Source organism: Myxine glutinosa, chromosome 10 (assembly GCF_964187855.1).
Source record: "Myxine glutinosa chromosome 10, kmMyxGlut1.1, whole genome shotgun sequence".
In the NCBI taxonomy this organism is placed as follows: Eukaryota; Metazoa; Chordata; class Myxini; order Myxiniformes; family Myxinidae; genus Myxine; species Myxine glutinosa.
This window is the reverse complement of record NC_136270.1, coordinates 30,839,562-30,867,394: the sequence shown is the minus strand read 5'-3', so window position 1 is coordinate 30,867,394 and position 27,833 is coordinate 30,839,562. Positions and strand designations below refer to the sequence as shown.

The following is a 27,833-nucleotide window of genomic DNA, read 5'->3' as shown; positions in this document are numbered from 1 at the left end:
AACATTTTCCATAAAAAGAGCGATTCAATCGTCCATAATTATGGCTCTTTAATGAGAAAAGCGTTAAAAAAAAAAATGCAAGGCACAGGCAGGTGAAATTTGCTGCACTTGATGTGACACACGCACACACACACACGCACACACACACACACACACACACACACACACACACACACACACACACACACACACACACACACACAAACGAGTGTTCATTTATATCCATAGGATGTCTAATAAATAAAGACCGTATCAACACACCGATTACCAAAGTGAACTAAGCTGAGGCTTCAGACTTTGGTACGCTCACGAGGCTGCACCGCTGAATAAACTTTTCCAACCCGTCATTTTAAACGAGCTTCTATAATAGTAGATTATATTCAACTATTTTTTCAACTTTGGCCACGTCTTGATGGAGGCTGTGAAGATTCTAGGAAAAGGGAATTGGGTAGGCAGAGGGATGGGTGCAGAAAAATATATTAATGCCAAATTATGGGGAAAAATGATAACCGAAGACGAAATCAAATCTGTGATACAAACTGCTGATTAGCACTTAAATCAGTTGGGTCTTCTACATTAATCCGTTATGTGCAATTAATGTGTCTGCTTTTATGTATGGCAGGCGCAAGGGCCTAGTCCTCTGAGTAGCCACCCTTGTACCTTCCAGCGCTGCTGGCGAACATCGAGTTGTTTCTTCAGCTCTTGTACACGCTCACGACCCTGCACCACATTCCTGGCTAGCTCCGTGGCATTCTGTTCAATATCCCGAACCTCAAGCTTCAATTTCTGACACTCCAGGTGCTTGTAAGGAAGGAGGTGGGGCAGGAAGTCCTCAGCGGGTTCTCCGCTTGGCCTCCTGTCAACAAAACAAACAAACAACAACAACAACAGGCATTTTAAAGCCATTTTCCCTGCTAGAGCGGTGGTTAGCCTTGCGGCAATAATAACCGCATTTATCATTATAATAATTATAATAACCTGTCATCAATAACCGCATTTATCCTCTCCACTTTTTGATTTTGTTTCTTGTGTCTATGCATACAGTGGACTTCCGGTTCCTCGGGCGAGTGAGGCGTGCTTCGAGCTCTCCACGGCATCGAAGTTTGAGTGTTTTCCCATTCTTGTCTTTGTCAAATTTCCACTGGTTATTTTGCTGTGTACATGTTATTGTGTGTTTCTAGTAGTAGTTGGTGTTGGTTTGTGCAAACTTGTGTGTAATTAATCGTTTTCTGGGTCGTACCTCGTGCGCGGCCTGGTGACTTGGGGCTTCCCTCCCCCCGTCGGTGTTTTTTTTCGGTTTGGGTTATTTCCTTCGCTGTATTGCTTGTTTCTTTTATTTTGTTTTCTCCCCCTCACCTCACCTCCCTCGACAAAGAATTCTATATTAATTCTTTCTCTCCTCCCGGACACGTGCTTGTTCGCTCTCCTCCTCATCTCGGCTTGTGCCCCGCCCCCTGTATCTCGTTTTTCTTCCGCCCCCTGTATCTCGTTTTTCTTCCGCCTCTGCCCCTTCTTTCTCAAATCCACGTTCTCGCTTGGAGACTTTTCCCGGATTGTTTTTCATGGTTTTCATGGTTCTGTTTGGATATAGTTGGAATATGTTTAAACCGCAGCCGTGATGCTGACGCCCCCCACCCCCCCCCCTCAGAATTTCCATGTTTTAAACGTTTCCCAGTGTGTACCCTGGTCAGAATAGGTACACCGTATCCCTGCGTGTCGTAAAATACGACTAAGAGGGTTGGCGTCAGGAAGGGCATCCGGCCATAAAAACATTGCCTCACAAAGAGAACCATGACAATTACAACTACATATGGGCAGGGTACAGCCCGAAGTGGAGATCGGTTTCTGAGGTTTGGGACATGGAATGTAGGGACAATGACAGGGAGATCAGGAGAAGTGGTGGAAGTATTGGTCAGAAGAAGAGTGGACATATGTTGTGTGCAAGAGACGAGATGGAAGGGAAGTGGTGTGAGAATGGTGAAGGGTAGGCAGGGACAGAAATACAAGTTTGTGTGGCAAGGGTGCCTGGAGGGCATGAATGGTATTGGTGTCCTGTTTTCTGAGGAGTTTGTGGACAGTGTGGTGAGTGTGACCAGAGTGAGTGATAGGTTGATGATGGTGAAAATGATGATTGGAAAGCTCTTGGTGAACGTCATCTCGGGATATGCTCCGCAGGTTGGTCGAAGCGATGAAGAGAAGGACAAGTTCTGGTGTGCGATAGAGAAGCTGATGGAAAACGTGAAAGATGAGGAAGTTGTTGTGGTGGGAGGAGACCTGAATGGACATGTGGGAAGGAGTATGGATGGTTTTGAGGGAGTTCATGGGGGTTACGGATATGGTGTGAGAAATGGAGAAGGTGAAAGGATTTTGGAGTTTGCTGATGGAGCTGATTTGTTGATTTGTAATACTCAGTTCCAGAAAGAGGATAATAAGCTTGTTACATACACGTCAGGTGGGTCGACGACAACCGTTGACTACCTGATGGTGCGTAGGCGAGATAGGGGGCACCTCCGGGACACAAAGGTGATCCCGGGGGAGGAAGCTGATTCAGAGCACCACTTGGTTGTCTGCGACATAAGGGTGAAAGGTGCGAGGAGAGCTCGGCGGGTGAAGTACCAACCGAGAATGAAGGTGTGGAGGTTGAAAGAGGTGACAGTAAGGGAGGCATTAAAAGAGAGGCTGAGTAGGGTAGAGGATGATGTGGTTGAGCTTGAAAGTGGATGGATGTCAATGAAAGCTAGTCTGTTGGGAGCCGTTGGTGAGGTATGTGGATGGACAAAAGGACCACCGAGGCACTCGGAAACATGGTGGTGGGATGATGAAGTTGGAAAGAGGATTGACGAGAAGAAGAAGAAGTTCAAGGAGTGGCAGAAGGCGAAGGGTACGGGAGCAGAAACAGCAGAGCATGAAAGTTATAAGGCAGCCAAGAAGGCTGCAAAGAAAGAGGTAGGAAAGGCGCAGGAGGCATGTAGGAAAATGTTCGGAGAACGCTTGGATTCGGAAGAGGGTCAGAAAGCAGTATTCAGGATTGCAAAGCACATAGCGAAAGAGAGGTGTGATGTGATGGGGGTGAGTTGCTTGAAGGATGAAGTGGGACAAATCGTTGTCGACCCAGATGGAATTAAAGGAAGATGGAAAATATATATGGAAATGCTGTTGAATACATAGAATGAATGGGATGGCAACATAGAGAGTAACCCAGTTTTAGGACCGGCAGAGAAGATAACTGAGAAGGAAGTTGAGGAAGCGATAAAAGCAATGAAGAGTGGAAAAGCGGGAGGGCCGACGGGAGTTGTGGGAGATATGTTGAAGGCAGCAGGAAGTTGGGGTGTGAAGAGAATGACAGAGATCTGTAATCTGGTGGTGAAAGAAGGCCGCATTCCAGTGGATTGGGAACTGAGTACCCTCGTCCCTCTATACAAGGGGGTGACCCTCTGGAGTGTGGCTCGTACCGAGCGATAAAGTTATTGGAGCATGGAATGAAGGTATTGGAAAGGGTGTTGGAGAGGAGGATAAGGAAGAAAGTGAAGATCGACGAAATGCAGTTTGGATTTATGCCAGGAAGAGGAACGACAGATGCGCTTTTCATTGTGAGGCAGTTGCAGGAGAAGTACATGGATAAGAGGAAGAAGTTGTTTTTTGGGTTTGTTGATCTGGAGAAAGCATTCGATAGGGTTCCACGCAAAGTATTGACATGGGCATTGAGGAAGTTAGGAGTGGAGGAATGGTTGATCAGAGTAGTGATGGCAATGTACAAAAGAGCGCGCACAGCTGTAAGGACGAAGGACGGGAACAGTGGTGAGTTTGAGGTGAAGGTGGGAGTGCATCAGGGGTCGGTACTAAGTCCACTACTATTTGTAGCTGTGATGGAGGTGCTGGCTCAGAACGTAAAGGAGGGTTTACTGTGGGAGTTGTTGTATGCAGATGATCTGGTGTTGATTGCGGAAAGTATGGATGGACTGAAGGAAAAGATGAACAAGTGGAAGGAATGTATGGAGACAAAAGGTCTGAAGATGAATATCAGAAAGACGAAGGTGATGGCAAGTGGTAAAGCATGTGGTGAGGTGGAAAGAACTGGGAAGTGGCCGTGTGCTGTGTGCAGGAAGGGTGTCGGAGTGAACTCCATTCAATGTACAATGTGCGCTGAGTGGGTTCATCAAAAATGTAGTGGTCTGAGAGGGTCATTTACCAGTGTGGCAGCTATATTCAAATGTAAGGTGTGCACAGAGGGAGCTGCAGATGGAGGAAATGTTGAGTTGGATCTTGGAGACGGCGTGAAGCTGGAAGGTGTGAAAACATTTTGCTACCTCGGAGACATGCTGAATGGAGAAGGTGGATCAGACTCGGCAACGGTTGCTCGAGTGAGATGTGCATGGAAGAAGTTTCGGGAACTGAGTGGCGTGCTGATGAGGAGGAGAGTGTCGCTGAAGCTGAAGGGAAAGGTGTATGCTGCATGTGTGAGAAGTGTTATGATTTATGGGAGCGAGACATGGGTAATGAACGTAGAGCAGCAACGAAGGCTGGAAAGGGTGGAAATGCGAATGGTTCGATGGATGTGCGGAGTATCGTTGAGAGAGAGGAAGACAAATGATGAATTGCGAAAGATGATGGGAATATTGCCTGTGATTGATGCTGTGAAGAGGAACAGGTTGAGATGGTTTGGTCATGTGTTGAGGAAGGATGAAAGTGACTGTTTGAGAAGAGTGATGGAAGTTAATGTAGAAGGAAGTAGAGGACGGGGAAGACCGAGAAAGACTTGGCTAAAGATGGTGGAAGAAGAAATGCGGGCAAGGGGGTTAAAACAAGGAGAGATGCAGAAAATAGGGCAAAATGGAGAAGATTGTCATGGGGACCGCAAGGCTAACCCCCGCTCTAGCAGGGAAAATGGCCTTAAAATGCATGTTGTTGTTGTTGTTTTGTCTATGCATACAGTATCAGATTTTGGATCACTCTGTTCTTTGAATGGGATGTTACGTTTGCTGTATTTTCTGCCTGCATTGCTTGTGGGTGGAACCAATTTTACAATACCATTATTAGCATTAGCAGGCTGAATATAATAGTACCCGAAAACAAAATTCAGAGCATTTGTGTAGTATTCAAAGAACCTCCAAATTGAACATTGCCTGCAATAATATAAATACATTTCATAACAAATTTTTGGTTTGAGTGATATTGATTGGCAATTCTAGTCTTGTTCTACATATTGTAAAAAAAATGATAATAAACCAAAGAACGTAAAGGTTTCTTGTTTTAGAAGGAAAACGTGAATGAAAAGTGTTACCACATAGACTTGCCACTTCCTGCTGCTGCTTCCTCCAGCTTGTCCAGTTTTCCCAAAAGTTCTTCAATCATTTCAGCCTGAAGAACCATGTCAATCTCTTTCTGGAGTGCACCGACACAGCAAAAGTCAATAAGCAACACTTTCAACATATTGTTGTGGTTATGAGTTCCAAATGAATCCTCTCGTAGTTAAGCAGTTATTTCATATATATATATTGTTGCGGATATGGGATTTGCATCCATCCATATCCGCTTGTAAATATTCCCCTATTTCCTCAATACTTCCCAACTATCCCCAATCCCCCATTCCCTAGTCCCATTTTCTGTAAACAACACTCTGTAGACCCGACCTCCCCCTATTTCCCCCATTAAATGTCGTGCCCAGGTTCACCGCATCTCATGTAAGACAACTATAGGACATCTTGCTAGTTATTCTTAGTCTATGTCAGTTAAGGACTCGTTTCCATTAATTCTGACCCTTCGTTGCACCAGAATGTGATTGTATGGCACCGTTAGGAAGTTTAGGACCTCTCAATACCTCCCCGCAGCTCTTCCTCACAGTTCAACAACAACAACAACAACAACGAGCGCAGGAAGTGCGCGTCCTCACTCCGGCTTGGTTGGTAGGGGGTGTTGGGAGGGCACCAGGCCTTCCCAACGAGCCGCCATCGAACATGTGCTCGACGGGGTTACCAAATAGGGGCTCCCTGTCAGCTCCTCGTCAAGGGCGGAGCCCGGTAACCCCCGCACCCAATGGAAGCGGCGGACCGGCCCCAGTGGGGCGGAACCAACCAGCCGAGGGCGTGTCACTCCCCGCTGAGCATGCGCAGTGAGAGGGAGGTGACGTCAGATGCGCGCTGAGCTTGGAGAAAGAAAGACGTCACCTCCGAGCGCTGTGAGGCCTCCCCGCATATTCTGGACCGTGCTTTATCCTGTCCCCGAGCCAAGGTGCACCTTGTGTTATCGACCTACCTGTCCCTTCCTGCCATCAATCCCTGTGTAAGTCTGCCTTGTTCCGTTTGTCTGTGGTCTGTCTGGGATAAGATAAGATGGTAATTAAGTGCCCATCTCTTCTGTGTCTTTACCTCACTGCCTTGTAATCTACCCCTTTTCTCCACCACTGTAATTATACCCTCCTCCGGAGGTCTTGAGAACTGTACCCCTTGCGTCGTTTCCTCTTTCCCAGTCGTCGTGTCCTTTCTATCATTGATTTGGTATAGCGCGATTTGGCCAACGTCTGGGTGAATCGGGTGAGTTGGGGAAGAATCGGGGGAACTGTTAGGTCGCGGCAATACCACCGCTCGGTAAATAACATCTTTAACCGCGGACCGTAACAATTGGTGTCTGGGAGTGAGATACGGACCCGAAGCGCGCTTATCGCGCTCAAAATTACAAGTCACTGAAATTTGATTTTGTTTTACAAAAAAACCCGAATTTTGAAAGTCGCGCTATGGGAGATCAAGACGGCTGGGTTCCGGTAGAGGAGAGTGAGGCAGGGTCGATCCAGGACCAAATTGAGGGACATGAGGAGAGCGAAGCAGTGAGGGCGGCAGGTTCGCAAAATGGCGTCCTCGCGCACGAGGTTACGGGCGCGCAAAATGGCGCCTCGCAGATGGCTACGGCGACCGCGCCCGCGACCGTAGCAGCGCCGCTGGTGGATTTGAACCTTTTTTTTATACAAATGAAGGCCCTTATGGCCCTTATGGCCCTTATGGCCCAAATGAAGGCCCAGCGAACAATTGGAACAAAGAATGGGCAATCAATTAAGGGAGGACATGGGGGCCAATAGCCAACGGTTAGAACAAAGGATGGGGTCCAAGAGCGAGAAATTGAGGGAGGACATGGGGGCCAATAGCCAACGGTTAGAACAAAGGATGGGGTCCAATAGCGAGAAATTGAGGGAGGACATGGGGGCCCAGATCGGAGGGTTAGGGAGTAGAATAGAGGGATTAGGAAACAAATTTGAGGGACTAGACAACAAATTTGAGGGATTAGACAATAGATTAGGGGAAATACAGGAGGGGTTAACGGGGGTAGAAAACAGAATGGCCGCTCAAGAGAATCAAATGGAAGGGATGAAAAAGGGGTTAAAGGGGTTAGAAAACAGTATGGAAGGCAAATTGAGGGACATGAGGGACCAAGCGGAAAGGGAAGTTAAACAAATGGGGCAGCAGATAGAGGGGGTCAGAATGGGGGTAGAAACTAAATTGGATGCTCACAGGGAGGAAATGGAGCAGATGAGGGTGGCATCTGGGCAGGAGATGCAGGTGATGAAAGGGGAGATCAGAAGAGGTGTGAGTGAGGAGGTCGGGGGAGTGCACGAGGAGGTGAGGCACTGTGAGGAGCGCATGGAGAAGGAGGTGAGAAAGGGGACTGTAAAATTGCAAGGTGGTATAGAGGAGTTGACGCTGGGAGTGGAACAGCTGACGGAGGGACAAAAAGAACTAACGGAGCAGGTTCAAAGGAACACTGCGGTACTAGGAGGGTTAAAAGCGACACAAAACGACATAAAAAATACTTGATAGCGACACAGAGGCAATGTCAGATGGTACGTGAGGGACTGACAACGAGGTTGGACGAGGTGACACAGGTAATGGAGACGAAGGACCGGCAGGTGAGGACGCACATAGAAACGGTCAAGGTAGCCTTAGAGGACGAACTTGAGGAGACGCACCGGGAAATAAAAGAGGTGAAGCAGAAATTAGAAGAAGTGGAAGAAGGGGTGAGCGAAATTAAGAAGCGACGGAGAGGGGATAAGAAAGAGATAAAAGAGGAAGTAAAAGAATTGGTCCAAAGTCTGTGTTCGGATCGTGATGATGTGCTCATTAACCGGATGAGGGATTCGCAGGTGATGGAGGAGAAGCGAAGAGAAAGAGGACCCGGTGTAAGTGGTGACCAATATGGTCGTGCGTTTGATGCGCCAGGTGATTTAATAAGCTTGGGGGTCGAGATGGACCCGGATGTTCGTGAGAGGCCAAGAGTGAGGTGTATGGCTGGTCCGGAGTGTATGGAACGAGGGTGCGAGCGAGAGGGTCCGGTGATGGGAGAGGTGCGAGGTGTGAGTGAGCAAGGTTGTGGTGGTATGGAATGGGTAGCGGGTTGCGGAAGCGTGACCCATGCATCGACACCAACAGGGGTAGTTTTTAGAGGGACAGGGGAGGCACGGGAGCCCCTTTGGGGTAATGTACTGTGGGGGCCCGGCCGGTTCGGCCCCGCGCTGACCCCGCAAGGGGCGACGCACGGGGTCCGGCAGGCGGGCAACGACACATACGAGGTGGTCCCACAAGGTCCCACTCGCGCCGTATGACGGTGGGTAAGGGTGGCATCCCTGCCACCCTTCCCATGATGGGGGCAAATGCGCTATAGATTATGGGGTGTATGGCAGTGAAAACTAGCCCGGGTGGGTTAGGTTATATTGATAGGGACTAGAGGTGACTATGGGTGACAAGATTTAAGTAAGAGACTTGGTACCTCTAGTGGGGACGTAGTAGCTTAGTGTTTGATAATGACGTGGGAGCGCTGAGTGTAAGGGAAGACGGAGGAGCGCGAGTTTTAGAAGGGAGTAGACAGAGCAGATGATGCAGTGTGAATGGAAGTGCTGGTGAGCAGCTTCAAATGAGGCATCGGTGAGGCAATGCTCCGAGGTGTGTGTGAGTGTACAAGTGATGAATGAGAGAGCATTGCGGATGAGTGTCATGGTGAGTAGTGAGTGTTGTGGATCAGCGCGAATGCGCTTGGGGGAGAGAAGGGTGCAGGCGGCACCAAGTATGAGAGCACAGGTGTGCAAGTACAGGTGTGTGGAATATATGGAGCAGAGAATGAGTGGTGTGGAGAGAGTTGGAGTAAGTGGTAAGGAGTGGTGTGCGTGGTGCGAAGGTGTGGATGGGGAAAGAGTGGACCCCCATCACGGATACCCGGGGCAGGTAGTGTAAGTGTTAGGTAGAGGGTATAGGTAAATTGTGGTTGGATATTGGCATCTGTGGTGCGGGTGGAAGAATGATGATTGGATGGGTGCATTAGTGTTGTGGAAATGGCTGGGCGTGTAGCCTGTTAGTGTGTGTAGTTGGTTTGGGCACTCCACCACTGTGAGGATGTCGGCCAGGTGAGGCCGCAGGTGGGCTCTGGGAGCCGGTAGTAGTTGTTGTGGATGGGGCCCGAGGATCCGGAGGACGGACCCGGGTAGCCCAGTGTCAGAGGGCACCGAGGGGTGACAGAGCCAGGAGGGGCCTTCCCCAGTTAGTTAGGTTAGGGTGAGGAGCTAGGTAAGCTCGGGTGGCAACTGCAGTGGTGGAGGTGTGCAGGTGGGTAGACCTGCTGGGAGAGCTACACGTCGCAGCCCAGAAATTGTGCAAGGGCACCGGGAGATGAATCGGGGGAGTGAGACCCCAAATTGAGAAGCACCACAGTTTGGTCAATGGGAATTGGTTTTTAGAACCCATAGTGTAAGTTGGCCAATGGATTGGCAGGGAAAGACCCCGGGTAATGTAAAGTTGTTAAAGTCATTTAGGAAATAGTTAGGATTGATGAACCTGTCGCACCATACGCAGCCACTTACCTGAGGTGATGCTGATGACTCCACACCTGTGTTTTCTTTGTTTTGTGTTGCAGGAAATGAGAATTGCTGTTTGGATTTGTGAGACGCATCACGACGTGGATAAGACATTGGGGTGATTCCATCTCTCCCTCCTTAGGAGGGACTGATGATGAATGGGTGATGGCAGATTTTGATGTTGAGTTGGAGATGGCAGATTTTGATGAGAGTTGGAAATGGCAAATTTGATTGGTTAGGAGGGAGAGAAGACGAATTTGGTTTATGGGAGGAACGGGGAAGACAGTAGGGACGTTGTTGATGTGTAAAGTAGATGTTTATGGGTAGTGTTGTGTTTTGTGGATACAGTAAGGGGTAAGGGAGGGGCAATGTAGGTTACCTGGTGGGGGGGGGGGGGGGCGTACGGTAGGAACGTACCTGTCTCACCTGGTTCCCATGTGCCCCCAGTGTGCATTACCTTGTATTGCGTGCACTTTTGCGCCCTTACCACCTTACTCACTTGTCTTCTTTTGTCTCCCACCTCCGAGGATCTGGCTTTGGGGCAGAGAGAGAGGAGAGAGAGGTGCTGGCTCCGCAGTTGTGGGCCTGTACTTTCGCTGCTTGCTGCCTGGATCGATACACCATATGGACCGCAATTTTTGTGGCCGCCCACAATGGACCGCAGTTCTTTTGCGGTCAAGCACCACCCGTTGATGGACCTCTGGGTCAACGTGGCACCTATGCCATACAGGTGAACCACTTTTAGTTGGCCCCCCTGACGGCCACAATTCAGAAATGGACGCGGTTGGCGCCTTTCTTTATTTCTAAAGAAGCCAGAAGGCCAAGTGCACTCCATGAAGGCAAGACCAGCGGCAGAACATCGGCCGGCTGCGACACCACCGGTGACCATGGACACTTAATTGTGCATTTTTATTGAACACTTTATTGGTGCACCGGATGGTGCTGACTGTGCATAATGGGGTGGTGCTTTTGGTGCTTGGAAGGGGTGCTCTGCACATTATTAAAGGCCGTAGGGCCACAGGGCACTCGTGGGTTGGTGTATCGATGCTGGCATGCGTGCTCTCCCTATGCATAACATCTGCATGTGTTCCTCAAAGAACAGGTCCTGGATCGTAGTGTAAATATCAGTGTTGTATAAATAATGCTCCCTACCGGCTGTATGTTTAGTTTGAGGATGCTTTCCGCGATTCGGTTATCCTGTGGGTGTGTTTCTGTTAGGAGAAGGGTGCAACGTCGCAAGGGGACATATTTACTCATTTGTGAACATCTGTAAAACTGTCGCACTCAGGGTTGAGTTAATAGTAGAGGGAACTACATCTGAGTGCCACACTAAAGTAGGTAAAAATTTATCGGGTCGGGATGCCCCGAGGTAGAGAAGGGTGCAGTGTTGCGGATATGGGATTTGCATCCATCCATATCCGCTTGTAAATATTCCCCTATTTCCTCAATACTTCCCAACTATCCCCAATCCCCTATTCCCTAGTCCCATTTTCTGTAAAAAACACTCTGTAGACCCGACCTCCCCCTATTTCCCCCATTAAATGTTGTGCCCAGGTTCACCGCATCTCATGTAAGACAACTATAGGACATCTTGCTAGTTATTCTTAGTCTATGTCAGTTAAGGACTCGTTTCCATTAATTCTGACCCTTCGTTGCACCAGAATGCGATTGTATGGCACCGTTAGGAAGTTTAGGACCTCCCAATACCTCCCCGCAGCTCTTCCTCACAGTTCAACAACAACAACATCATCAACAACAACAACGAGCGCAGGAAGTGCGCGTCCTCACTCCGGCTTGGTTGGTAGGGGGTGTTGGGAGGGCACCAGGCCTTCCCAACGAGCCGCCATCGAACATGTGCTCGACGGGGTTACCAAATAGGGGCTCCCTGTCAGCTCCTCGTCAAGGGCGGAGCCCGGTAACCCCCGCACCCAATGGAAGCGGCGGACCGGCCCCAGTGGGGCAGAACCAACTAGCCGAGGGCGTGTCACTCCCCGCTGAGCATGCGCAGTGAGAGGGAGGTGACGTCAGATGCGCGCTGAGCTTGGAGAAAGAAAGACGTCACCTCCGAGCGCTGTGAGGCCTCCCCGCATCTTCTGGACCGTGCTTTATCCTGTCCCCGAGCCAAGGTGCACCTTGTGCTATTGACCTACCTGTCCCTTCCTGCCATCAATCCCTGTGTAAGTCTGCCTTGTTCCGTTTGTCTGTGGTCTGTCTGGGATAAGATAAGACGGTAATTAAGTGCCCATCTCTTCTGTGTCTTTACCTCACTGCCTTGTAATCTACCCCTTTTCTCCACCACTGTAATTATACCCTCCTCCGGAGGTCTTGAGAACTGTACCCCTTGCGTCGTTTCCTCTTTCCCAGTCGTCGTGTCCTTTCTATCATTGATTTGGCATAGCGCGATTTGGCCAACGTCTGGCTGAATCGGGTGAGTTGGGGAAGAATCGGGGGAACTGTTAGGTCGCGGCAATACCACCGCTCGGTAAATAACATCTTTAACCGCGTCCGCAACAATATATTGTCGCTTGACTACCCTTGGCGAACACCTTAGGGTAGCACGGATGACCAAACGAGCTGTTACTCCAAGGCGTTCAGTTCAAATGGCGGAGAATACGCGTGGGGAAGCAAGAGGGAGGGGGAGAAACCGGAGCCTCACCTGAACGGCTTCCACTCGACATCTCCACACCTGAAAAAAATAACTCAAACGAAAACGGATTTTAAATGTACAAAAATAACAGGTTTATTTAAATAAATGCAGGTACAAAGAAAATGTGCAACAAACTAAATTCCTAAAATGGGACGTCCCCACGACAAACCCGAAAACAGACGAAGGTAAAATAACTGGAAAATAAATAGCGTTTGTGCGCACTTCACTCTGATCGCTGGTGGGGTCTCGTCAGTAATCGTGGAAATCGTCCGGGGCCTTGGCGGGAACCGCATGTTCGTTGGCACGCGTGGGCGGGAAGCCAGGCCTCACTGTGTGTCACGCTCACTCCGGGCCTCGTCGCGCTGCAGCGAGCCAGCAGCACTCATCCACCCGTCGCTCTTGCTTGGGAAGCCGTGGCTCTTCCTCTTCACGACCACCAGCAAGATATCCAAACACGGCCATTCACGATCGCTCCCTTGAGCCCGAGAGAAAAAATGCCGCCCTTCGTACGAGGTCCAGGCGAGAAAAAGCGCAAGAGGGAATCGTGACCGTTCGCTATCGTCTTCAGAACAACAAGGCACACGAGAGGGAAATGTCGGTCTGAGCGAGGAGCCAAGCAGAAGAGAGAGCAAAATGTCCGCTAGAGCGTCCTTTTATCACCCAGGCTCCAACGTCACCTGGGGTGCTTCGCCAATCAGCGAGTCGCTTCCTACCAGCCCTTCCCTGCTCCTATCAGCAAATCCCATCTTACCCCGGGCTTGTGCCAATCAAAACCCCGAACAATCACTGCCCTTCTGGATCTTTCGTCCAATGTGCTTCCAAAGTCGGGGTAATCAGCACGAGAGCTTCATGCATGATTTCCGGTGGCTTTTTAAAGAGGTTAGCTCAATTAGGGTGTCAATTGCGTGGCTTGGCTATGTCTCTATGGTGTGGTGCCAAAAGGGACATAGGAATAAAGTACAGAGGTAACGACATACAAGGGATAAATTACCCATAATCCCTGAGCTAATTAACATACCCCACTCCTCGTAGTGGGGACGAAGATACACGTTACACGACATCCTGGCAAAACAGAATCCTTACTTATTACATGGTGGTTCTTCTTCTTCATCGCGACATACGGAGCATGCTAATTTATGCACTCCACCTGGTCTATGGTATCCCTACCCCCTACAAACGTAACAACAAACAAACAACAGGCATTTTAAGGCCATTTTCCCTGCTAGTGTGGAGGTTAGCCTTGTGGGCCCCATGACAATCTTCTCCATTTTGCCCTATTTTCTGCATCTCCCCTTGTTAACCCCCTTGCCCGCATTTCTTCTTCCACCACCTTTCGCCAAGTCTTTCTCAGTCTTCCCCGTCCTCTACTTCCTTCTACATTCATTTCCATCATTCTTCTCAACCAGTCACTTTCTTCCTTCCTCAACACATGACGAAACTATCTAAACCTGTTCCTCTTCACAGCATCAACCACAGGCTCTATTCCCATCATCTTTCGCAATTCATCATGTCTTCATCTCTCTCAACGATACTCCACACATCCACCGAACCATTCGCATTTCCCCCCTTTCCAGCCTTTGTTGCTGCTCTACGTTCATTACCCATGTCTCGCTCCCATAAATCATAACACTTCTCACACATGCAGCATACACGTTTCCCTTCAGATTCAACGACAGTCCCCTCCTCGTCAGCACACCACTCAGTTCCCGAAACTTCTTCCATGCACATCTCACTCGAGCAACCGTTGCTGAGTCTGATCCACCTTCTCCATTCAACATGTCTCCTAGGTAGCAAAATGTTTTCACACCTTCTAGCTTCATGCCGTCTCCAAGATCCAACTCAACATTTCCTCCATCTGCAGCTCCCTCTGTGCACACCTTACACTTGAATGTATCTGCCACACTGGTTAATGACCCTCTCAGACCACAACATTTTTGATGAACCCACTCAGCACACATTGTACATTGAATGGAGTTCACTCCAACACCCTTCCTGCACACAGCACACGGCCACTTCCCAGTTCTTTCCACCTCACCACATGCTTTACCACTTGCCCACCTTCGTTTTTCCAATATTCACCTTCAGACCTTTTGTCTCCATGCATTCCTTCCCTTGTTCATCTTCTCCTTCAGTCCATCCATACTTTCCGCAATCAACAACAAATCATCTGCATACAACAACTCCCACGGTAAACCTTCCTTTACATTCCGAGCCAGCACCTGCATCACAGCTACAAATAGTAGTGGACTTCGTACTGACCCCTGATGCACTCCCACCTTCACCTCAAACTCACCACTGTTCCCGTCGTTCGTCCTTACAGCTGTGCGCGCTCCCTTGTACATTGCCATCACTACTCTGATCAACCATTCCTCCACTCCTAACTTCCTCAATGCCCATGTCAATACTTTGCGTGGAACCCGATCGAATGCTTTCTCCAGATCAACAAACCCAAGAAACAACTTCTTCCTCTTCTCCATGTACTTCTCCAACTCCAACTGCCTGACAATAAAAAGTGCGTCTGTCGTTCCTCTTCCTGGGATGAACCCAAACTGCATTTCTTCGATCTTCACTTTCTTCCATATCCTCCTCTCCAACAAACCCAAGAAACAACTTCTTCCTCTTCTCCATGTACTTCTCCTCCAACTGCCTGACAATAAAAAGTGCGTCTGTCGTTCTTCTTCCTGGCATGAACCCAAACTGCATTTCGTCGATCTTCACTTTCTTCGTTATCCTCCTCTCCAACACCCTTTCCAATACCTTCATTCCATGCTCCAAAAACTTTATCGCTCAATACGAGCCACTGTCCAGAGGGCCACCTTTCCCCTTGTATAGAGGGACAAGGGTACTAAGTTCCCAATCCACTGGAATGCGGCCTTCTTTCACCACCAGATTACAGATCTCTGCCATTCTCTTCACACCCCAACTTCCCGCTGCCTTCAACATATCTCCAACAACTCCCGTCGGCCCTCCCGCTTTTCTACTCTTCATTGCTTTTATCGCTTCCTCAACTTCCTTCTCAGTTATCTTCTCTGCCGGTCATTAAAACTGGGTTACTCTCTGTGTTGCCATCCCATTCATTCTCTGCATTCAACAGTATTTCCATTTACACTATCTCTTCCATCTTCCTTTAATTCCATCTGGGTACTCAATACCCCATAATGACAAAGAGAAAACAGAAAACAGAAAGAGAAAAAGAGAAGTTTTGCAAATTTATTAAAAAGAAAAAACTGAAATATCACATTGACATAAGTATTCATACCCTTTGCTAAGACACTTGAAATTTAGCTCAGGTGCCTCCCATTTCTCTTGATCATCTTTGAGATGTTTGCACACCTTGATTGGAGTCCACCTGTGGTAAATTCAATTGATTGGACATGATTTTGAAAGGCACACACCTGTCTATATAGGATTTCACAGCTGACAATGCATATCAGAGCGAAAACCAAGCCATGAGGTCGAAGGAACTGCCTGCAGAGCTCAGAGACAGGATTGTGTCGACGCAAAGATCCTGGGAAGCCTAAAAAAAAAATTCTGCTGCATTGAAGGTTCCTAAGACCACTGTGGCCTCCATCTATCTATAATTCCAGTAATCTCTGTACGTTTGTACGTTTGTTTGTCTGTGACCGCTGTTTCTCGACAACCACGGGTCCGATATACTTTAAACTTGCCAGGTATATTGCTGGGGACCCGAGGATGTGCCTTTTCAAGGTTTCATATTAATCGGACAATTACTTACCGAGCTATGTCCAAAAAACGATTCAACCAATCAGAGAGCAGCGAGCTATCGCGTGTGCCGAACGTGGCGGACACACTCTGCCTCGGATGGCACATTTGAGAGCGTATTCATTTATTTCACGTTTGCAAACTATGTTGGCGCTATGTTGCCGTTAAACTATGTTTTAAAACTAATAAAAACCATTTCATGTAAATAGAGGGGGGGGGGGGGGGGATTGTCACTGTACTTGCACGAGCAGATGGCGGAAGTGCCTGACCGCCAAGTGAAGTCCGAGCAACTCGCGGTCGAAGGTACTGTAACGGCGTTCGGGCGGGCGAAGCTGCCGGCTAAAGAACGCCAGCGGTTGCCAAGCTCCGTTTTAAAACTAATTAAAACCCCGGGGGGATTGTCACTGTACTCGCAAGCCGTTCGCCGTTCGCTTTGGCGTTGCGAATGGACCAAAACATTTCATGCACCAAACCATTTCATGTAAAGCGTTCGCCGTTCGCTTTGGCGTTGCGAATGGACCAAAACATTTCATGGACCAAACCATTTCATGTAAATAGAGGGGGGGATATAATTTTAGATATAGATATAGTACGGGCATGCCCTAGTAATTCTTAAATGGAAGAAGTTTGGAACAACCAGGACTTCCTAGAGCTGGTCGCCCGGCCAAACCGAGCAATCGGGGGAGAAGGGCCTTGGCAAGAGAGGGGACCGGGGACCAAGAACCCGATGGTCACTCTGGCTGAGCTCCAGAGATCCTGTGTGGAGATGGGAGAAACATCCAGAAGGACAACCATCACTGCAACACTCCACCGATCTGGGCTTTATGGCAGAGTGGGTCGAGGGAAGCCTCTCCTCAGTGAAAGACACATGAAAGCCCGCTTGGAGTTTGCAAAAAAGCACCTAAAGGACTCTTAGACTGTGAGAAACAAGATTCTGTAGTCTGATCAACCAAGATTGAACTGTTTGGCTTCCGTCTGGATACCATGATGTCCCTCATCCTTCTGACAGACAGGCAGCACCCCCTCCTTCTCTTCAGACCTTGGCCACACACTTGGAATATGTCTATATATCCTGAGAAATCACAATCTGTCTGTCTCTCAGTCTCTCTCTCTGTCTTTGTGGACTGTATCGACAATCCTACCATCTACTTTCTCAACAACCCTTTCAAAGAGGCCCAGTCACTCAAACTCTTCGGTCTCACTCTCAGCCATGATCTCTCTTGGGCAAGCCTCCAAAGCCAGATGCCAACTGAGCATCCTCCATCGTGCAACGTCCTTCCTTGGCACACCTGAGCTCCTATGCACCTACAGGGTTTTCATCCGCAGCTTGGGGCGCTGCTCTCCACTCTGGGCTGGATCCCCTGCCTCACATCTTGCTCAGCTTGACGCCATGGAAACCAAAGCTTTCAAGATCATTGGAATCTCGCGATGAAGCCGAGTCTATGGGCCTATCACGTCGCCATCGGCAACAGGTCAGTGGTCTCCATCTTCTTCCACCTAATTTCTGGTCTTGCATCCTCTGCCCCTCTCTATGCTTTCTCCCCTCCCATCCTCCATGTATCTGGCATTGTACTTTAAACATGTATCTGTACATGTGCTTCAAAAATGGTACGTGCTGCTTCCTTGCTGGCTCAGTATTTTAAAAGGATAGAGCATGGACAAACAACCATAGGTTGGCATCCATTGTGGAGGCATTATGACTACCAAAATGCCACCCTCCCCCCCCCCCCCCCACCCCACCTTCCCACACAAGCGATCTTGTTCCAAGAGTGCAACTTTTTATTTGGGCGGTGTGTAGGCAACAGACCACTCCCTCGATCGCTCCCAAAAATAAAGAAATAACCCAGGTCATCTATCTATAATTCCAGTAATCTCTGTGTGTGTGTGTGTCTGTGTGTGTGTCTGTGTGTTTGTTTGTCTGTGACCGCTGTTTCTCGACAACCACGGGTCCGATATACTTGAAACTTGCCAGGTATATTGCTGGGGACCTGAGGATGTGCCTTTTCAAGGTTTCATATTAATCGGAGAAGTAGTTACCGAGCTATGGCGATTTAGCCGTTCGCCGTTCGCTTTGGCTTTGCGAATGGACCAAACCATTTCATGTAAATAGAGGGGGGGGGGTTCTACCGTACTCGCAAGCCGTTCGCTTTGGCTTTGCGAATGGACCAAACCATTTCATGTAAATAGAGGGGGGGGTTCTGTGGTCGTTACTGCCACGTGGTTTCAAAGTTTTTTTTTGTTGTTGTTGTTTGCACGCATGTTTTTTTGCACCCACGTACGGGCACGCCCTAGTATACATAAAACAAAAACATATTGTTGCGGTTTTGAGTTTTGTATAATAAAGGTTAAATTTCCCCCTCATAGTTAGTCACACAAACAACACGTAGCCTCGCCATAGTTCAGTTATTTCATAGTATGTGTGAGAATAGTCCTTTTCCTGTGTTAGTTTTGCGTTGAGTAGAATAATGAGAGTAGGTCCTTCTCGTACTTCCATTGCCTTACCCGCCTCCATTGCCTTATGCCTCTTACGCCTCTTTGTGCTGCCTTTGGCTTTTTGGCGCGAATTAACACGAGGCCGGCCTAGCAGGTCGGGTCTGGACCGAATGAGGGCGGTGAAGGAACTGACGGTAAGCACAAGCCGCCAATCAGGGCTCAGAGGGTGTGGCTGCGGCAATGCGTCACGGCGTGGTTGGAACGTTCGAGAAGGCTCAGGGCGTGGCAAATATAACCCGTTGCGCAAAGCCCCCAGGAGTGCGGTGAGTTACAGAAGAGAGGAGGAGTTGAAGGAGCGCGGTCAGCAGTAGAGTTTGAGAGATACGAGATCGGAGAAAGACGCGCATGAACCGTATAAACGCTCCTAGTAAAGTGACGCTCGGTTGAGCTTGAAGCCGAGCCGCTATAGTGCATTGGGTTACGCGAGTGATAGCGCGCTGGTGGCTAAACGCGCTGTGGAACCGCCAGCCGCGCCGAGAGACGCGTACATTCCTTCCCGCTTTCCTGCCTCATCATCTGCCTTTGTCCGAGAGACGCGCTACGAGGATCCTTCCACCGCCTGCTTGCCATCATCGCGGGACGTGCTGTGACGGAGGAGAGCTGGACGGGGCCGTTCGTGGACGACCAAGTCGGTGCGTTTGGCCTGAACATCATCCTGCCTACAATTTCCCTGTGTGAGTGCGAACGGGCCCTGTCTGGGCTTTAAGAATAAGACTGCTTAAGTTCTGCTCTGTGTCTCTGCTTCTACCGATCATTGTACATAATATTGGGAATAATAATTAAACCTGTGTTCTTCCTTCCATTCGATTGTTCTTGTGTTTTCCATCATTGACTAAGCGTGGTACGAATAGAACAGCTCTAATCGGGGTCCACTATTAACGGTGACTGCACGGACCACGTGGTACGCAATCCGCTCGGTGTACTCAAATTACACGTGGCTCATGCGAGGCTTGGTTCCCCGCTTCCGTGGCGGCGCAGGTATTTAGGTACGAGCGAGACTTGGTCCCGAAACCCTACCTTGCGTTTGCCCGGAAGAGGCGTTTCAAGTCTCTCGGTTACGCCAGGCCCAGAAAGAACAAGGGGCTTAATCCCCCCTAGGTAAGGGTAAGAAGGGTGGCGGGAAACCGTAACAATATGTACTGCTCAAGTGCACATATACAGTACACTACATCGTGGTTATATAGCTTGGATAATTCCAATTGGAGACCTGGAGAGGTCTGGAGCAGAAGGCCTGTTGCCTTCACAAGATCCGTGACACCAATTGGCTCCAACCTTTTGATAGTTGATGATCGTTTTAACAGTCACATAGGTTGTTTTACACTGAATGGAAAACTTGTAGGGAAGGCATGGCGAATGAATACGAGACTTCCGAAGAGTTCTTAGGCTTACCATAGCACCAAAATGACAGACATATGATTTGTTTTCCAGGTTACAATTGTGGGCAGCGTCAAGTCAGTTGTCGATCAAATATGTATAGAAAGGACAAACAAAAACTTGCTCCATTATATATATTGCTCCATTATATATAGATTATTATTGTGAGAGCCGTACCAAAAGTCAAGAGCATCAGTGGATTCCACACGTTTGTGCCAAATATAGAAGAACATGAGTTATTGGCGACATCTATCTGTCTATCCTCTCCAATATAAACACAGGCTCGGCACATGCGCAAGACTGGTGTTGCCACAATCCATTGTGGCAAAATGGCTGACAACGACGGATCCTTTCGCCAACGCACAGTGATTGAATTCCTTGTGAAGGAGAACAACTCAGCTGCAAATATACAAGGCCGATTGAGTCAGGGGTACGGAAATGCCTGCATGGGCGCTAGCAGTGTCAGAAAGCTGGTGAAACACTTTAATGACAGAAACATGGACATCGCCGATCAACCATGCTATGGTTGGCCGAGAAGTGCCACGACTGAACACAATGAGCAGAAAGTTGATGCACTCATCAGTGAGGACCGAAGGGTGATGGACACTGAGATCGCAGCACAGCTTGGCATAGGACACCATGCCGTACAGGATATGAAAGCGACCTTGGGATATCGGAAAGTCTATTCCCATTGGGTTTCCTGTTTGCTTATGGAGAAACACAAAAACACACATGGACATGTCATCACAGTTGCTTCCAAGACATGCTGCCGAGGGCGATGACTTCCTATTCCGTATCGTGACTGGTGATGAAAGCTGGCTCCACCATTTCAACCCAGAAACCCAGCAGAAAGCATGGAATGGCATCACTCCACATCTCCAAAAAAGAAGACCAAAAGAGTACCCTCTGCCAGCAAAGTTCTGGGAACAGTCTTCTGTGATGCTGAGGGACGCATACCGATTGATTTCCTATCCAAAGGGGAAACCATCAACGTGGCTCGCCACGATCAGATGCTCAAGAAACTGAAATGTGCACTTCGGGAAAAGCTTCTGATGAAAAAAGCTGTTATCTTTCAACATGACAATGCTAGACCTCGCATTGCGCATCTGACATTGGAGAAAATCTCAAAGAATGGCTGGGAAATGCTCCCCAGCCCCTGCACAGTCTGGACTTGGCCCCTTCAAACTACCATCTGTTCAGGCCCTTGAAAGATCATATCAGAGGCCAGCACTATAAAAATGCCAAGGCAGTCCAGATAGCCGTGCGTAGCTGATTGCGAAATGTTGGAATGGATTTCTAAGCTCGTGCAATGCTGGCAGAAATGCGTGGATCATTCTGGAGATTTCTTCAAAGAGTAATGTGATATGTCCAGTTACTATTGACACGATCAGTTTTTTTACATGTACCTTTGTTACCCTCGTCTGAGGAGATGGTATTGCATTTGAGTCCGTTTGTTACTTGGGGAAAAAAAAAATTTTTGACAAGTATGTTGATCACTCCGGTTTGTGTGTTTGTCTGTCCGCTCACTTATATTTGCCTACAGGTCACAATTTTAAACCGATATTCACGAAAATTCACCAACTGGTGGAGTTCGTGGTCTGACAAAATCCTATATATTTGAGGTCAAAAGGTTAACATAGGCCAAAGGTCAAGCACTTTTTTCAAATTTCTAATTTTCATCCGATTGACTTGAAACCTGAATAGGATTTACATATCAGTTAACTGAATTCAACCACCAATTATTTTTGAGGTCAAAAGGATGCTCTCCTGAGTGCCATTCTACTTTGTTCTGTTTTGCCAAGTGTCGTTCTACGAGTGATTTTTCATTTGTCTGTTTCTTTGTCTGTCTGTTTGTTTATCCGCACAGAATAAATAAGATTTTCTCTGCAACCGTTGGTCCGATTGACAGGAAATTTTCACCATAGATGTAACTCCGCCTTTAGAATTTTTAAGGATAATTATGACGTCATAGGTCACGTGGTAAGATGCCATCTTGGAAAACTCAAAAAACTGCACCTCAATATCTCCGAAAGCGCTGCTTCGAAAAAGTTGAGACATGGGCTCATTGTAAAGAACTCTTCATGTGGAATAACATGTTAATGATGATGTCATAGGTGCCTCCATTATGACGTCATAATTCGACAAGTACAAAACTTCATCCGATCAAGATGAAATTTATTGAGCATCATCTAGGAATAAATTGGTGGAGGTAAGAAAAAAATGACGTCATCGGTCATGTGGTTCGGCCACCAATCTTTGTTTTAACACCAAAGCCTTAAAATCACTAAAACACATCTTGGCGAGGGTCTGCAATCTCTGATTGCTCTTTCTCATTACCCTCGCCTGAGGAGAGGGTATTGCATTTGAATCCGTTTGTCTGTCTTTCTGTCTGCCTGTCTGCAGAGAGTAAATATGATTTTCTCTGCAACCGTTGGTCCGATTGACAGGAAATTTTCACCATAGGTGCAACTCCACCTGTATATTTTTTTATGATAATTATGACGTCATAGGTCACGTGGTTCGGCCGCCATCTTGGAAAAACCGAAAAACCTTGCACCACTATATCTCCGAAAGTGCTGAAGAGAAACAAATTGAGACATGGCTCATTGTAAAGAACTCTCCATGGGGAATAAAATTTGTTAATGATGATGTCATAGGTACCTCCATTATGACATCATAATTCGACAAGTATAAAACTTCATCCTATCAAGATGAAATTTATTGAGCGTCATGTAGGCATAAATTGGTGGAGAAATGTTTTTTTTAATGATGACGTCATCAGTCACGTGGTTCGGCCGCCATATTTGTTTTAACACAAAAGCCTTAAAAAACACTGAAAATACATCCAGACGAGGGTTTGCAATCTCTGATTGCTCTTTTTTTAACTATGCAATAAGCATGCTAATGACTCGGTACGGACTTCATATTAATGCCGTAATAACCAACTGAAAAGTCATACCAGGATATTGTTTTGTAGTTCTCTGATGAAGAAGTCATGAATATTCTTCAGACTGTGCGGGTTGTTTTTGCTGTGCGCAAAGTATGCTTTGGCAAAGTGCTTGTACCTGCAAACAGGGTAGGGATCACAATCCAGGTTCAAACTCAGCAAACAGCTCCTGGAGTGAGGTCAAGCTTCATGCTAACAGAACACAACAATTAAGCTTAATGCTAACATAACACACCACGCAAGCTTCATGCTAACATAGCACACCAAGAAAGCTTCATGCTAACAGAACACACTAAGCAAGCTTCATGCTAACAGAACACACCAAGCGAGCTTCATGCTAACAGAACACACTAAGCAAGCTTCATGCTAACTGACCACACTAAGCAAGCTTCATGCTGAGGAGAGACTAACAGAACACAACAGGCGAGCTTCATGCTAACAGAACACGCCAAGCAGGCTTCATGCTAACAGAACACACCAAGCGAGCTTCATGCAAACAGAACACACCAAGCGAGCTTAATGCTAACAGAACACACCAAGCGAGCTTCATGCTAATAGAACACACCAAGCGAGCTTAATGCTAACAGAACACACCAAGCGAGCTTAATGCTAACAGAACATGCCAAGCAGGCTTCATGCTGACAGAACACACTAAGCAGGCTTCATGCTAACAGAACACACCAAGCGAGCTTAATGCTAACAGAACACACCAAGCGAGCTTCATGCTAACAGAACACACCAAGCGAGCTTCATGCTAACAGAACACACCAAGCGAGCTTCATGCTAACAGAACACGCCAAGCAGGCTTCATGCTAACAGAACACGCCAAGCAGGCTTCATGCTAACAGAACACACCAAGCGAGCTTCATGCTAACAGAACACACCAAGCAAGCTACATGCTAACAGAACACACCAAGCAAGCTACATGCTAACAGAACACACCAAGTAAGCTGCTTGCTATTTGGGAGATTTGTGAAGAAAGTCATATGCGATTATCTTTAGGCATTTAAAATAACAAACACCTTTGATGTGAAACTTCGCGAATAATAAATGCCAAGCAATCCTATGTCATGACAAAAATGGGGAAAACAAATAAATGAAACACATGACACAGTGTTTCCTGCTCCGTTTGGTTGACCGAGAATGGAGAGAGGCGAGAAGAACGAGATTATCTGCTTGTCCTTGTCCTCCTTGCCAAAACTCCACACACCAAGGACGCTCGTATTCTCGATCTTTGACATTATGTAGCCTTCAGGGGTTAGCTTCATGCACAGACAAAGAGCTCAAACGGACCACTGATTTCGACACCAGCAGCGCTTTCGGCACCTTGAGTACCGTAAAATGGGGTGAATAGGGACAGCAAGGTGAATAGGGACAGCAAGGTGAATAGGGACAGCAAGGTGAATAGGGACAGCAAGGTGAATAGGGACAGCAAGGTGAATAGGGACAGCAAGGTGAATAGGGACAGCAAGGTGAATAAGGAAACAAACTGAAAAAAAGTTCGGAAACCTTTTTCGCTGAAAATTGATAACCACTGATTTATTGATATTTGGGTTGAAAGTGTTCTCTTGTTTAAAAAAAAAGCAACTTATAGTCCCTATTAACCCCATATATGGGTCAAATAGGAATAAATAGGATTTTTATGGCTGTCCCTATTCACCCCGTTTTACGGGTGAATAGGGACAGTCACTAATACAAAAAAATAATAATCAAGAAATCGGGACAGTTTGGAGAAACTTTTTATCCCATATTTTTTTCATTGGCACCGTGGTTTATATTGTGGGTGCATATTATGTGCATCCATCGGAGCTATCAATTTAGCAATAAGTTGGAAACTCAGGATTGTTTCTTGATTATTATTTTTTGTATTAGTGACTGTCCCTATTCACCCGTAAAACGGGGTGAATAGGGACAGCCATAAAAATCCTATTTATTCCTATTTAACCCATATATGGGGTTAATAGGGACTATAAGTTGCTTTTTAAAAAAACACGAGAACACTTTCAACCCAAATATCAACAAATCAGTATGGTTATCAATTTTCAGCGAAAAAAGTTTCCGAACTTTTTTTCACCTTGCTGTCCCTATTCACCTTGCTGTCCCTATTCACCCCATTTTTACAGTCGTCATTGCTTGTTTGGAGATCTATTGCTTCATGGTATACCATTTACATTACATCTTGGACAATATACATTCCATATTACATCACCTGCTTTATTTTATGCAGCTGCCTTTAATACGGGTATATCTTTTAAGAGAAACTCAACACACTAAACGCTCATAGTAGTCAATACACCATCAATATCCGGGATCAAGGTGCGATTTACGTACTGCGCATGAGCAGCAACTACCGTGATAATTAATTTCCATTATCTTCATCACAATAGCAAATCTAAAGCATGATTATCGGTCCCATCGCGATGTCGCCCAGCAGTAGTACATAACCATATACGTTTGTTCCATAATAATGAGATTCTTACCCATCCCCAGCACCTTGCATTTGTTTGTGCTAAATTGCATCTGCCAATCTTTTGTATTTATCAATAACATTAAGACAGTGTGTGTGTGTGTGTGTGTGTGTGTGTGTGTGTCAGCGTGTGTGTGTGTCAGCGTGTGTGTGTCAACGTGCGTGTGTGTGTGTGTGTGTGTATGTGTGTGTCAGCGTGTGTGTGTGTGTCAGCGTGTGTGTGTGTGTGTCAGCGTGTGTGTGTGTGTCAGCGTGTGTGTGTGTGTGTGTGTCAGCGTGTGTGTGTGTGTGTCAGCGTGTGTGTGTGTCAGCGTGTGTGTGTGTCAGCGTGTGTGTGTGTCAGCGTGTGTGTGTGTCAGCGTGTGTGTGTGTGTGTGTGTGTGTGTGTCAGCGTGTTTGTATGTCAGCGTGTTTGTATGTGTGTGTGTGTGTGTGTGTGTCAGCGTGTTTGTGTGTGTGTGTGTGTCGGCGTGTGTGTGTGTGTGTCAGCGTGTGTGTGTGTGTGTCAGCGTGTGTGTGTGTGTGTGTCAGCGTATGTGTGTGTGTGTCAGCGTATGTGTGTGTGTGTGTCAGTGTGTGTGTGTGTCAGTGTGTGTGTGTGTCAGTGTGTGTGTGTCAGCGTGTGTGTGTGTGTGTGTGTGTGTGTGTGTGTGTGTGTGTGTGTGTGTGTCAGCGTGTGTGTCAGCGTATGTGTGTGTGTGTCAGCGTATGTGTGTGTGTGTCAGCATGTGTGTGTGTGTGTGTGTGTGTGTGTGTGTGTGTCAGCATGTGTGTGTGTGTGTGTGTCAGCGTGTGTGTGTGTGTGTGTCAGCGTGTGTGTGTGTGTGTGTGTGTGTCAGCGTGTGTGTGTGTGTGTGTGTGTGTGTGTGTGTGTGTGTGTGTGTGTGTGTGTGTGTGTGTGTGTGTGTGTGTGTGTGTGAAGTGCTTCTTCATCATTGGGAGATGGTGCCAAAAACGATACATCGCGGGATATCTGAAAAAGTTATGGATGGATTTGGACGAAACTAGTTGGACGGGTTGTGCGTGTGACGAGGACGAATCGATTCAATTTTGGTGAAGATCCGGATCCGGCCAGTATAATTTTTAAAGTGATTTTTCACCATCGAGTGATATGGCCAACCAGGTGGAGGTTATGCTCTCTACTGAGTGCCGTTCTAGTTAATAGAGTACAGGACAAAAGACCTTCTCCTTCCACCACAACGTCTGGATGTACTGTGTGTACCCTGTGGATCATGCTCGCTCTCTCGGGATCACGTTACCCGGGCCGATAAATGAAAGAGAACTCACTTTCCGGATTTCAACATTTTTTCCAAAGCCTTCCTGATGGCGTCTCTCATCAGCTCAAAACGGGACGATTTGCTGGAGCCTTCGCGAGCGTCGACAGTTCGGCCCGTCGATGCCTCGCTGTTGGTCTCCATGTAGTCCCTGCGTCCCACAACAATGACAATCAAAACTATGACTCATTACACGTTTGTGCAAACGTCATTGTTATCATAACCGTTAAAATTCTTTTTCACATCATATATAATAATCACTCCTCCACATTTGTTTGACAATATAAGCAGCATCACTTACAGTTCGTCCTCCGCTGTGGCCGAAGTTCCAACTCGGTTATCCATGAGTAGACAGAACTGCTCAACGTTTCCCGATTTAGGGAGACACGTCGCTCACTAAGAGCGGGAAAACGAAAAGCCTCAACTCACGATTTTAAACGGTGATCAAGGTTTTACGTCCCTTCCGCCCCCCAAACGTCACACATACAAAAACAACGAGATTGTTATGAGGAAAAGGGGATAATATTAGGCAAATGGGTTGAGGAAAACGTTGGAAAAGAGTCGGGAATAATTTTAAAGAATTATGATGAAAGGTAGAAATAACAATAACAATATGAAACGCACGTTTCAATATCCTCCACTGTGAAATAAAATCGAAAGATAAACCCACCAAACTGTTACCACTCGACAAACACGTTGATACGGAACGGCTGGCTTGGCAAGCGATAGAAAGCAGCTTCCTAACGGAACGTACCACTGGGTTCTTTCACGAGTGAGGGGACGCTGGTGTTTCCTCAGGAAAAAGGTTTCGAAAGGAGTCCATGGCTAAAGAAGACAAAACGATATGATCAGAAATTAAAATTAACGGATCGGTAGGCAAAAAAGGCGGTAAAAATATCAGTAACGTTAAGCGGCAAGATTATATCTTCTTCCTCTTCCGTTTCTTCTTCTTCTTCATTTTTTTCAAAGAGGAAGACCTCTATACGGCAATAAATATATAAAGGAGAAAACATAAACGGAAAAGCAGGACAACGAAGATAAGTAAACGTGATTAAATTTGATAATCAGGTAAAAGAAGA

At 47.2% G+C, this 27,833-nt stretch overlaps 1 protein-coding gene across 3 annotated transcripts; it reads right to left on the bottom strand.

Moving 5' to 3' along the window:
* On the bottom strand, window positions 1–27,725 carry PMF1 (polyamine modulated factor 1). 3 transcript variants are annotated; one of them, XM_078785512.1, is made up of 7 exons: window positions 27,509–27,710; window positions 27,056–27,150; window positions 26,768–26,905; window positions 23,026–23,131; window positions 5,282–5,382; window positions 661–856; window positions 1–430 (listed from the first exon to the last, which is right to left on the bottom strand). In XM_078785512.1, the coding sequence occupies exons 2-7, from the start codon at window positions 27,097–27,099 to the stop codon at window positions 362–364; spliced, it is 654 nt and encodes a 217-aa protein (XP_078641638.1). In that variant the 5' UTR covers window positions 27,100–27,150; window positions 27,509–27,710; the 3' UTR covers window positions 1–361. The 3 variants fall into 3 exon arrangements, with proteins under 3 accessions (XP_078641638.1, XP_078641639.1, XP_078641640.1); XM_078785513.1 differs by having other exon boundaries at window positions 27,425–27,517; XM_078785514.1 differs by lacking the exon at window positions 27,056–27,150 and having other exon boundaries at window positions 27,509–27,725.
* Window positions 27,726–27,833: the final 108 nt, after the last annotated feature.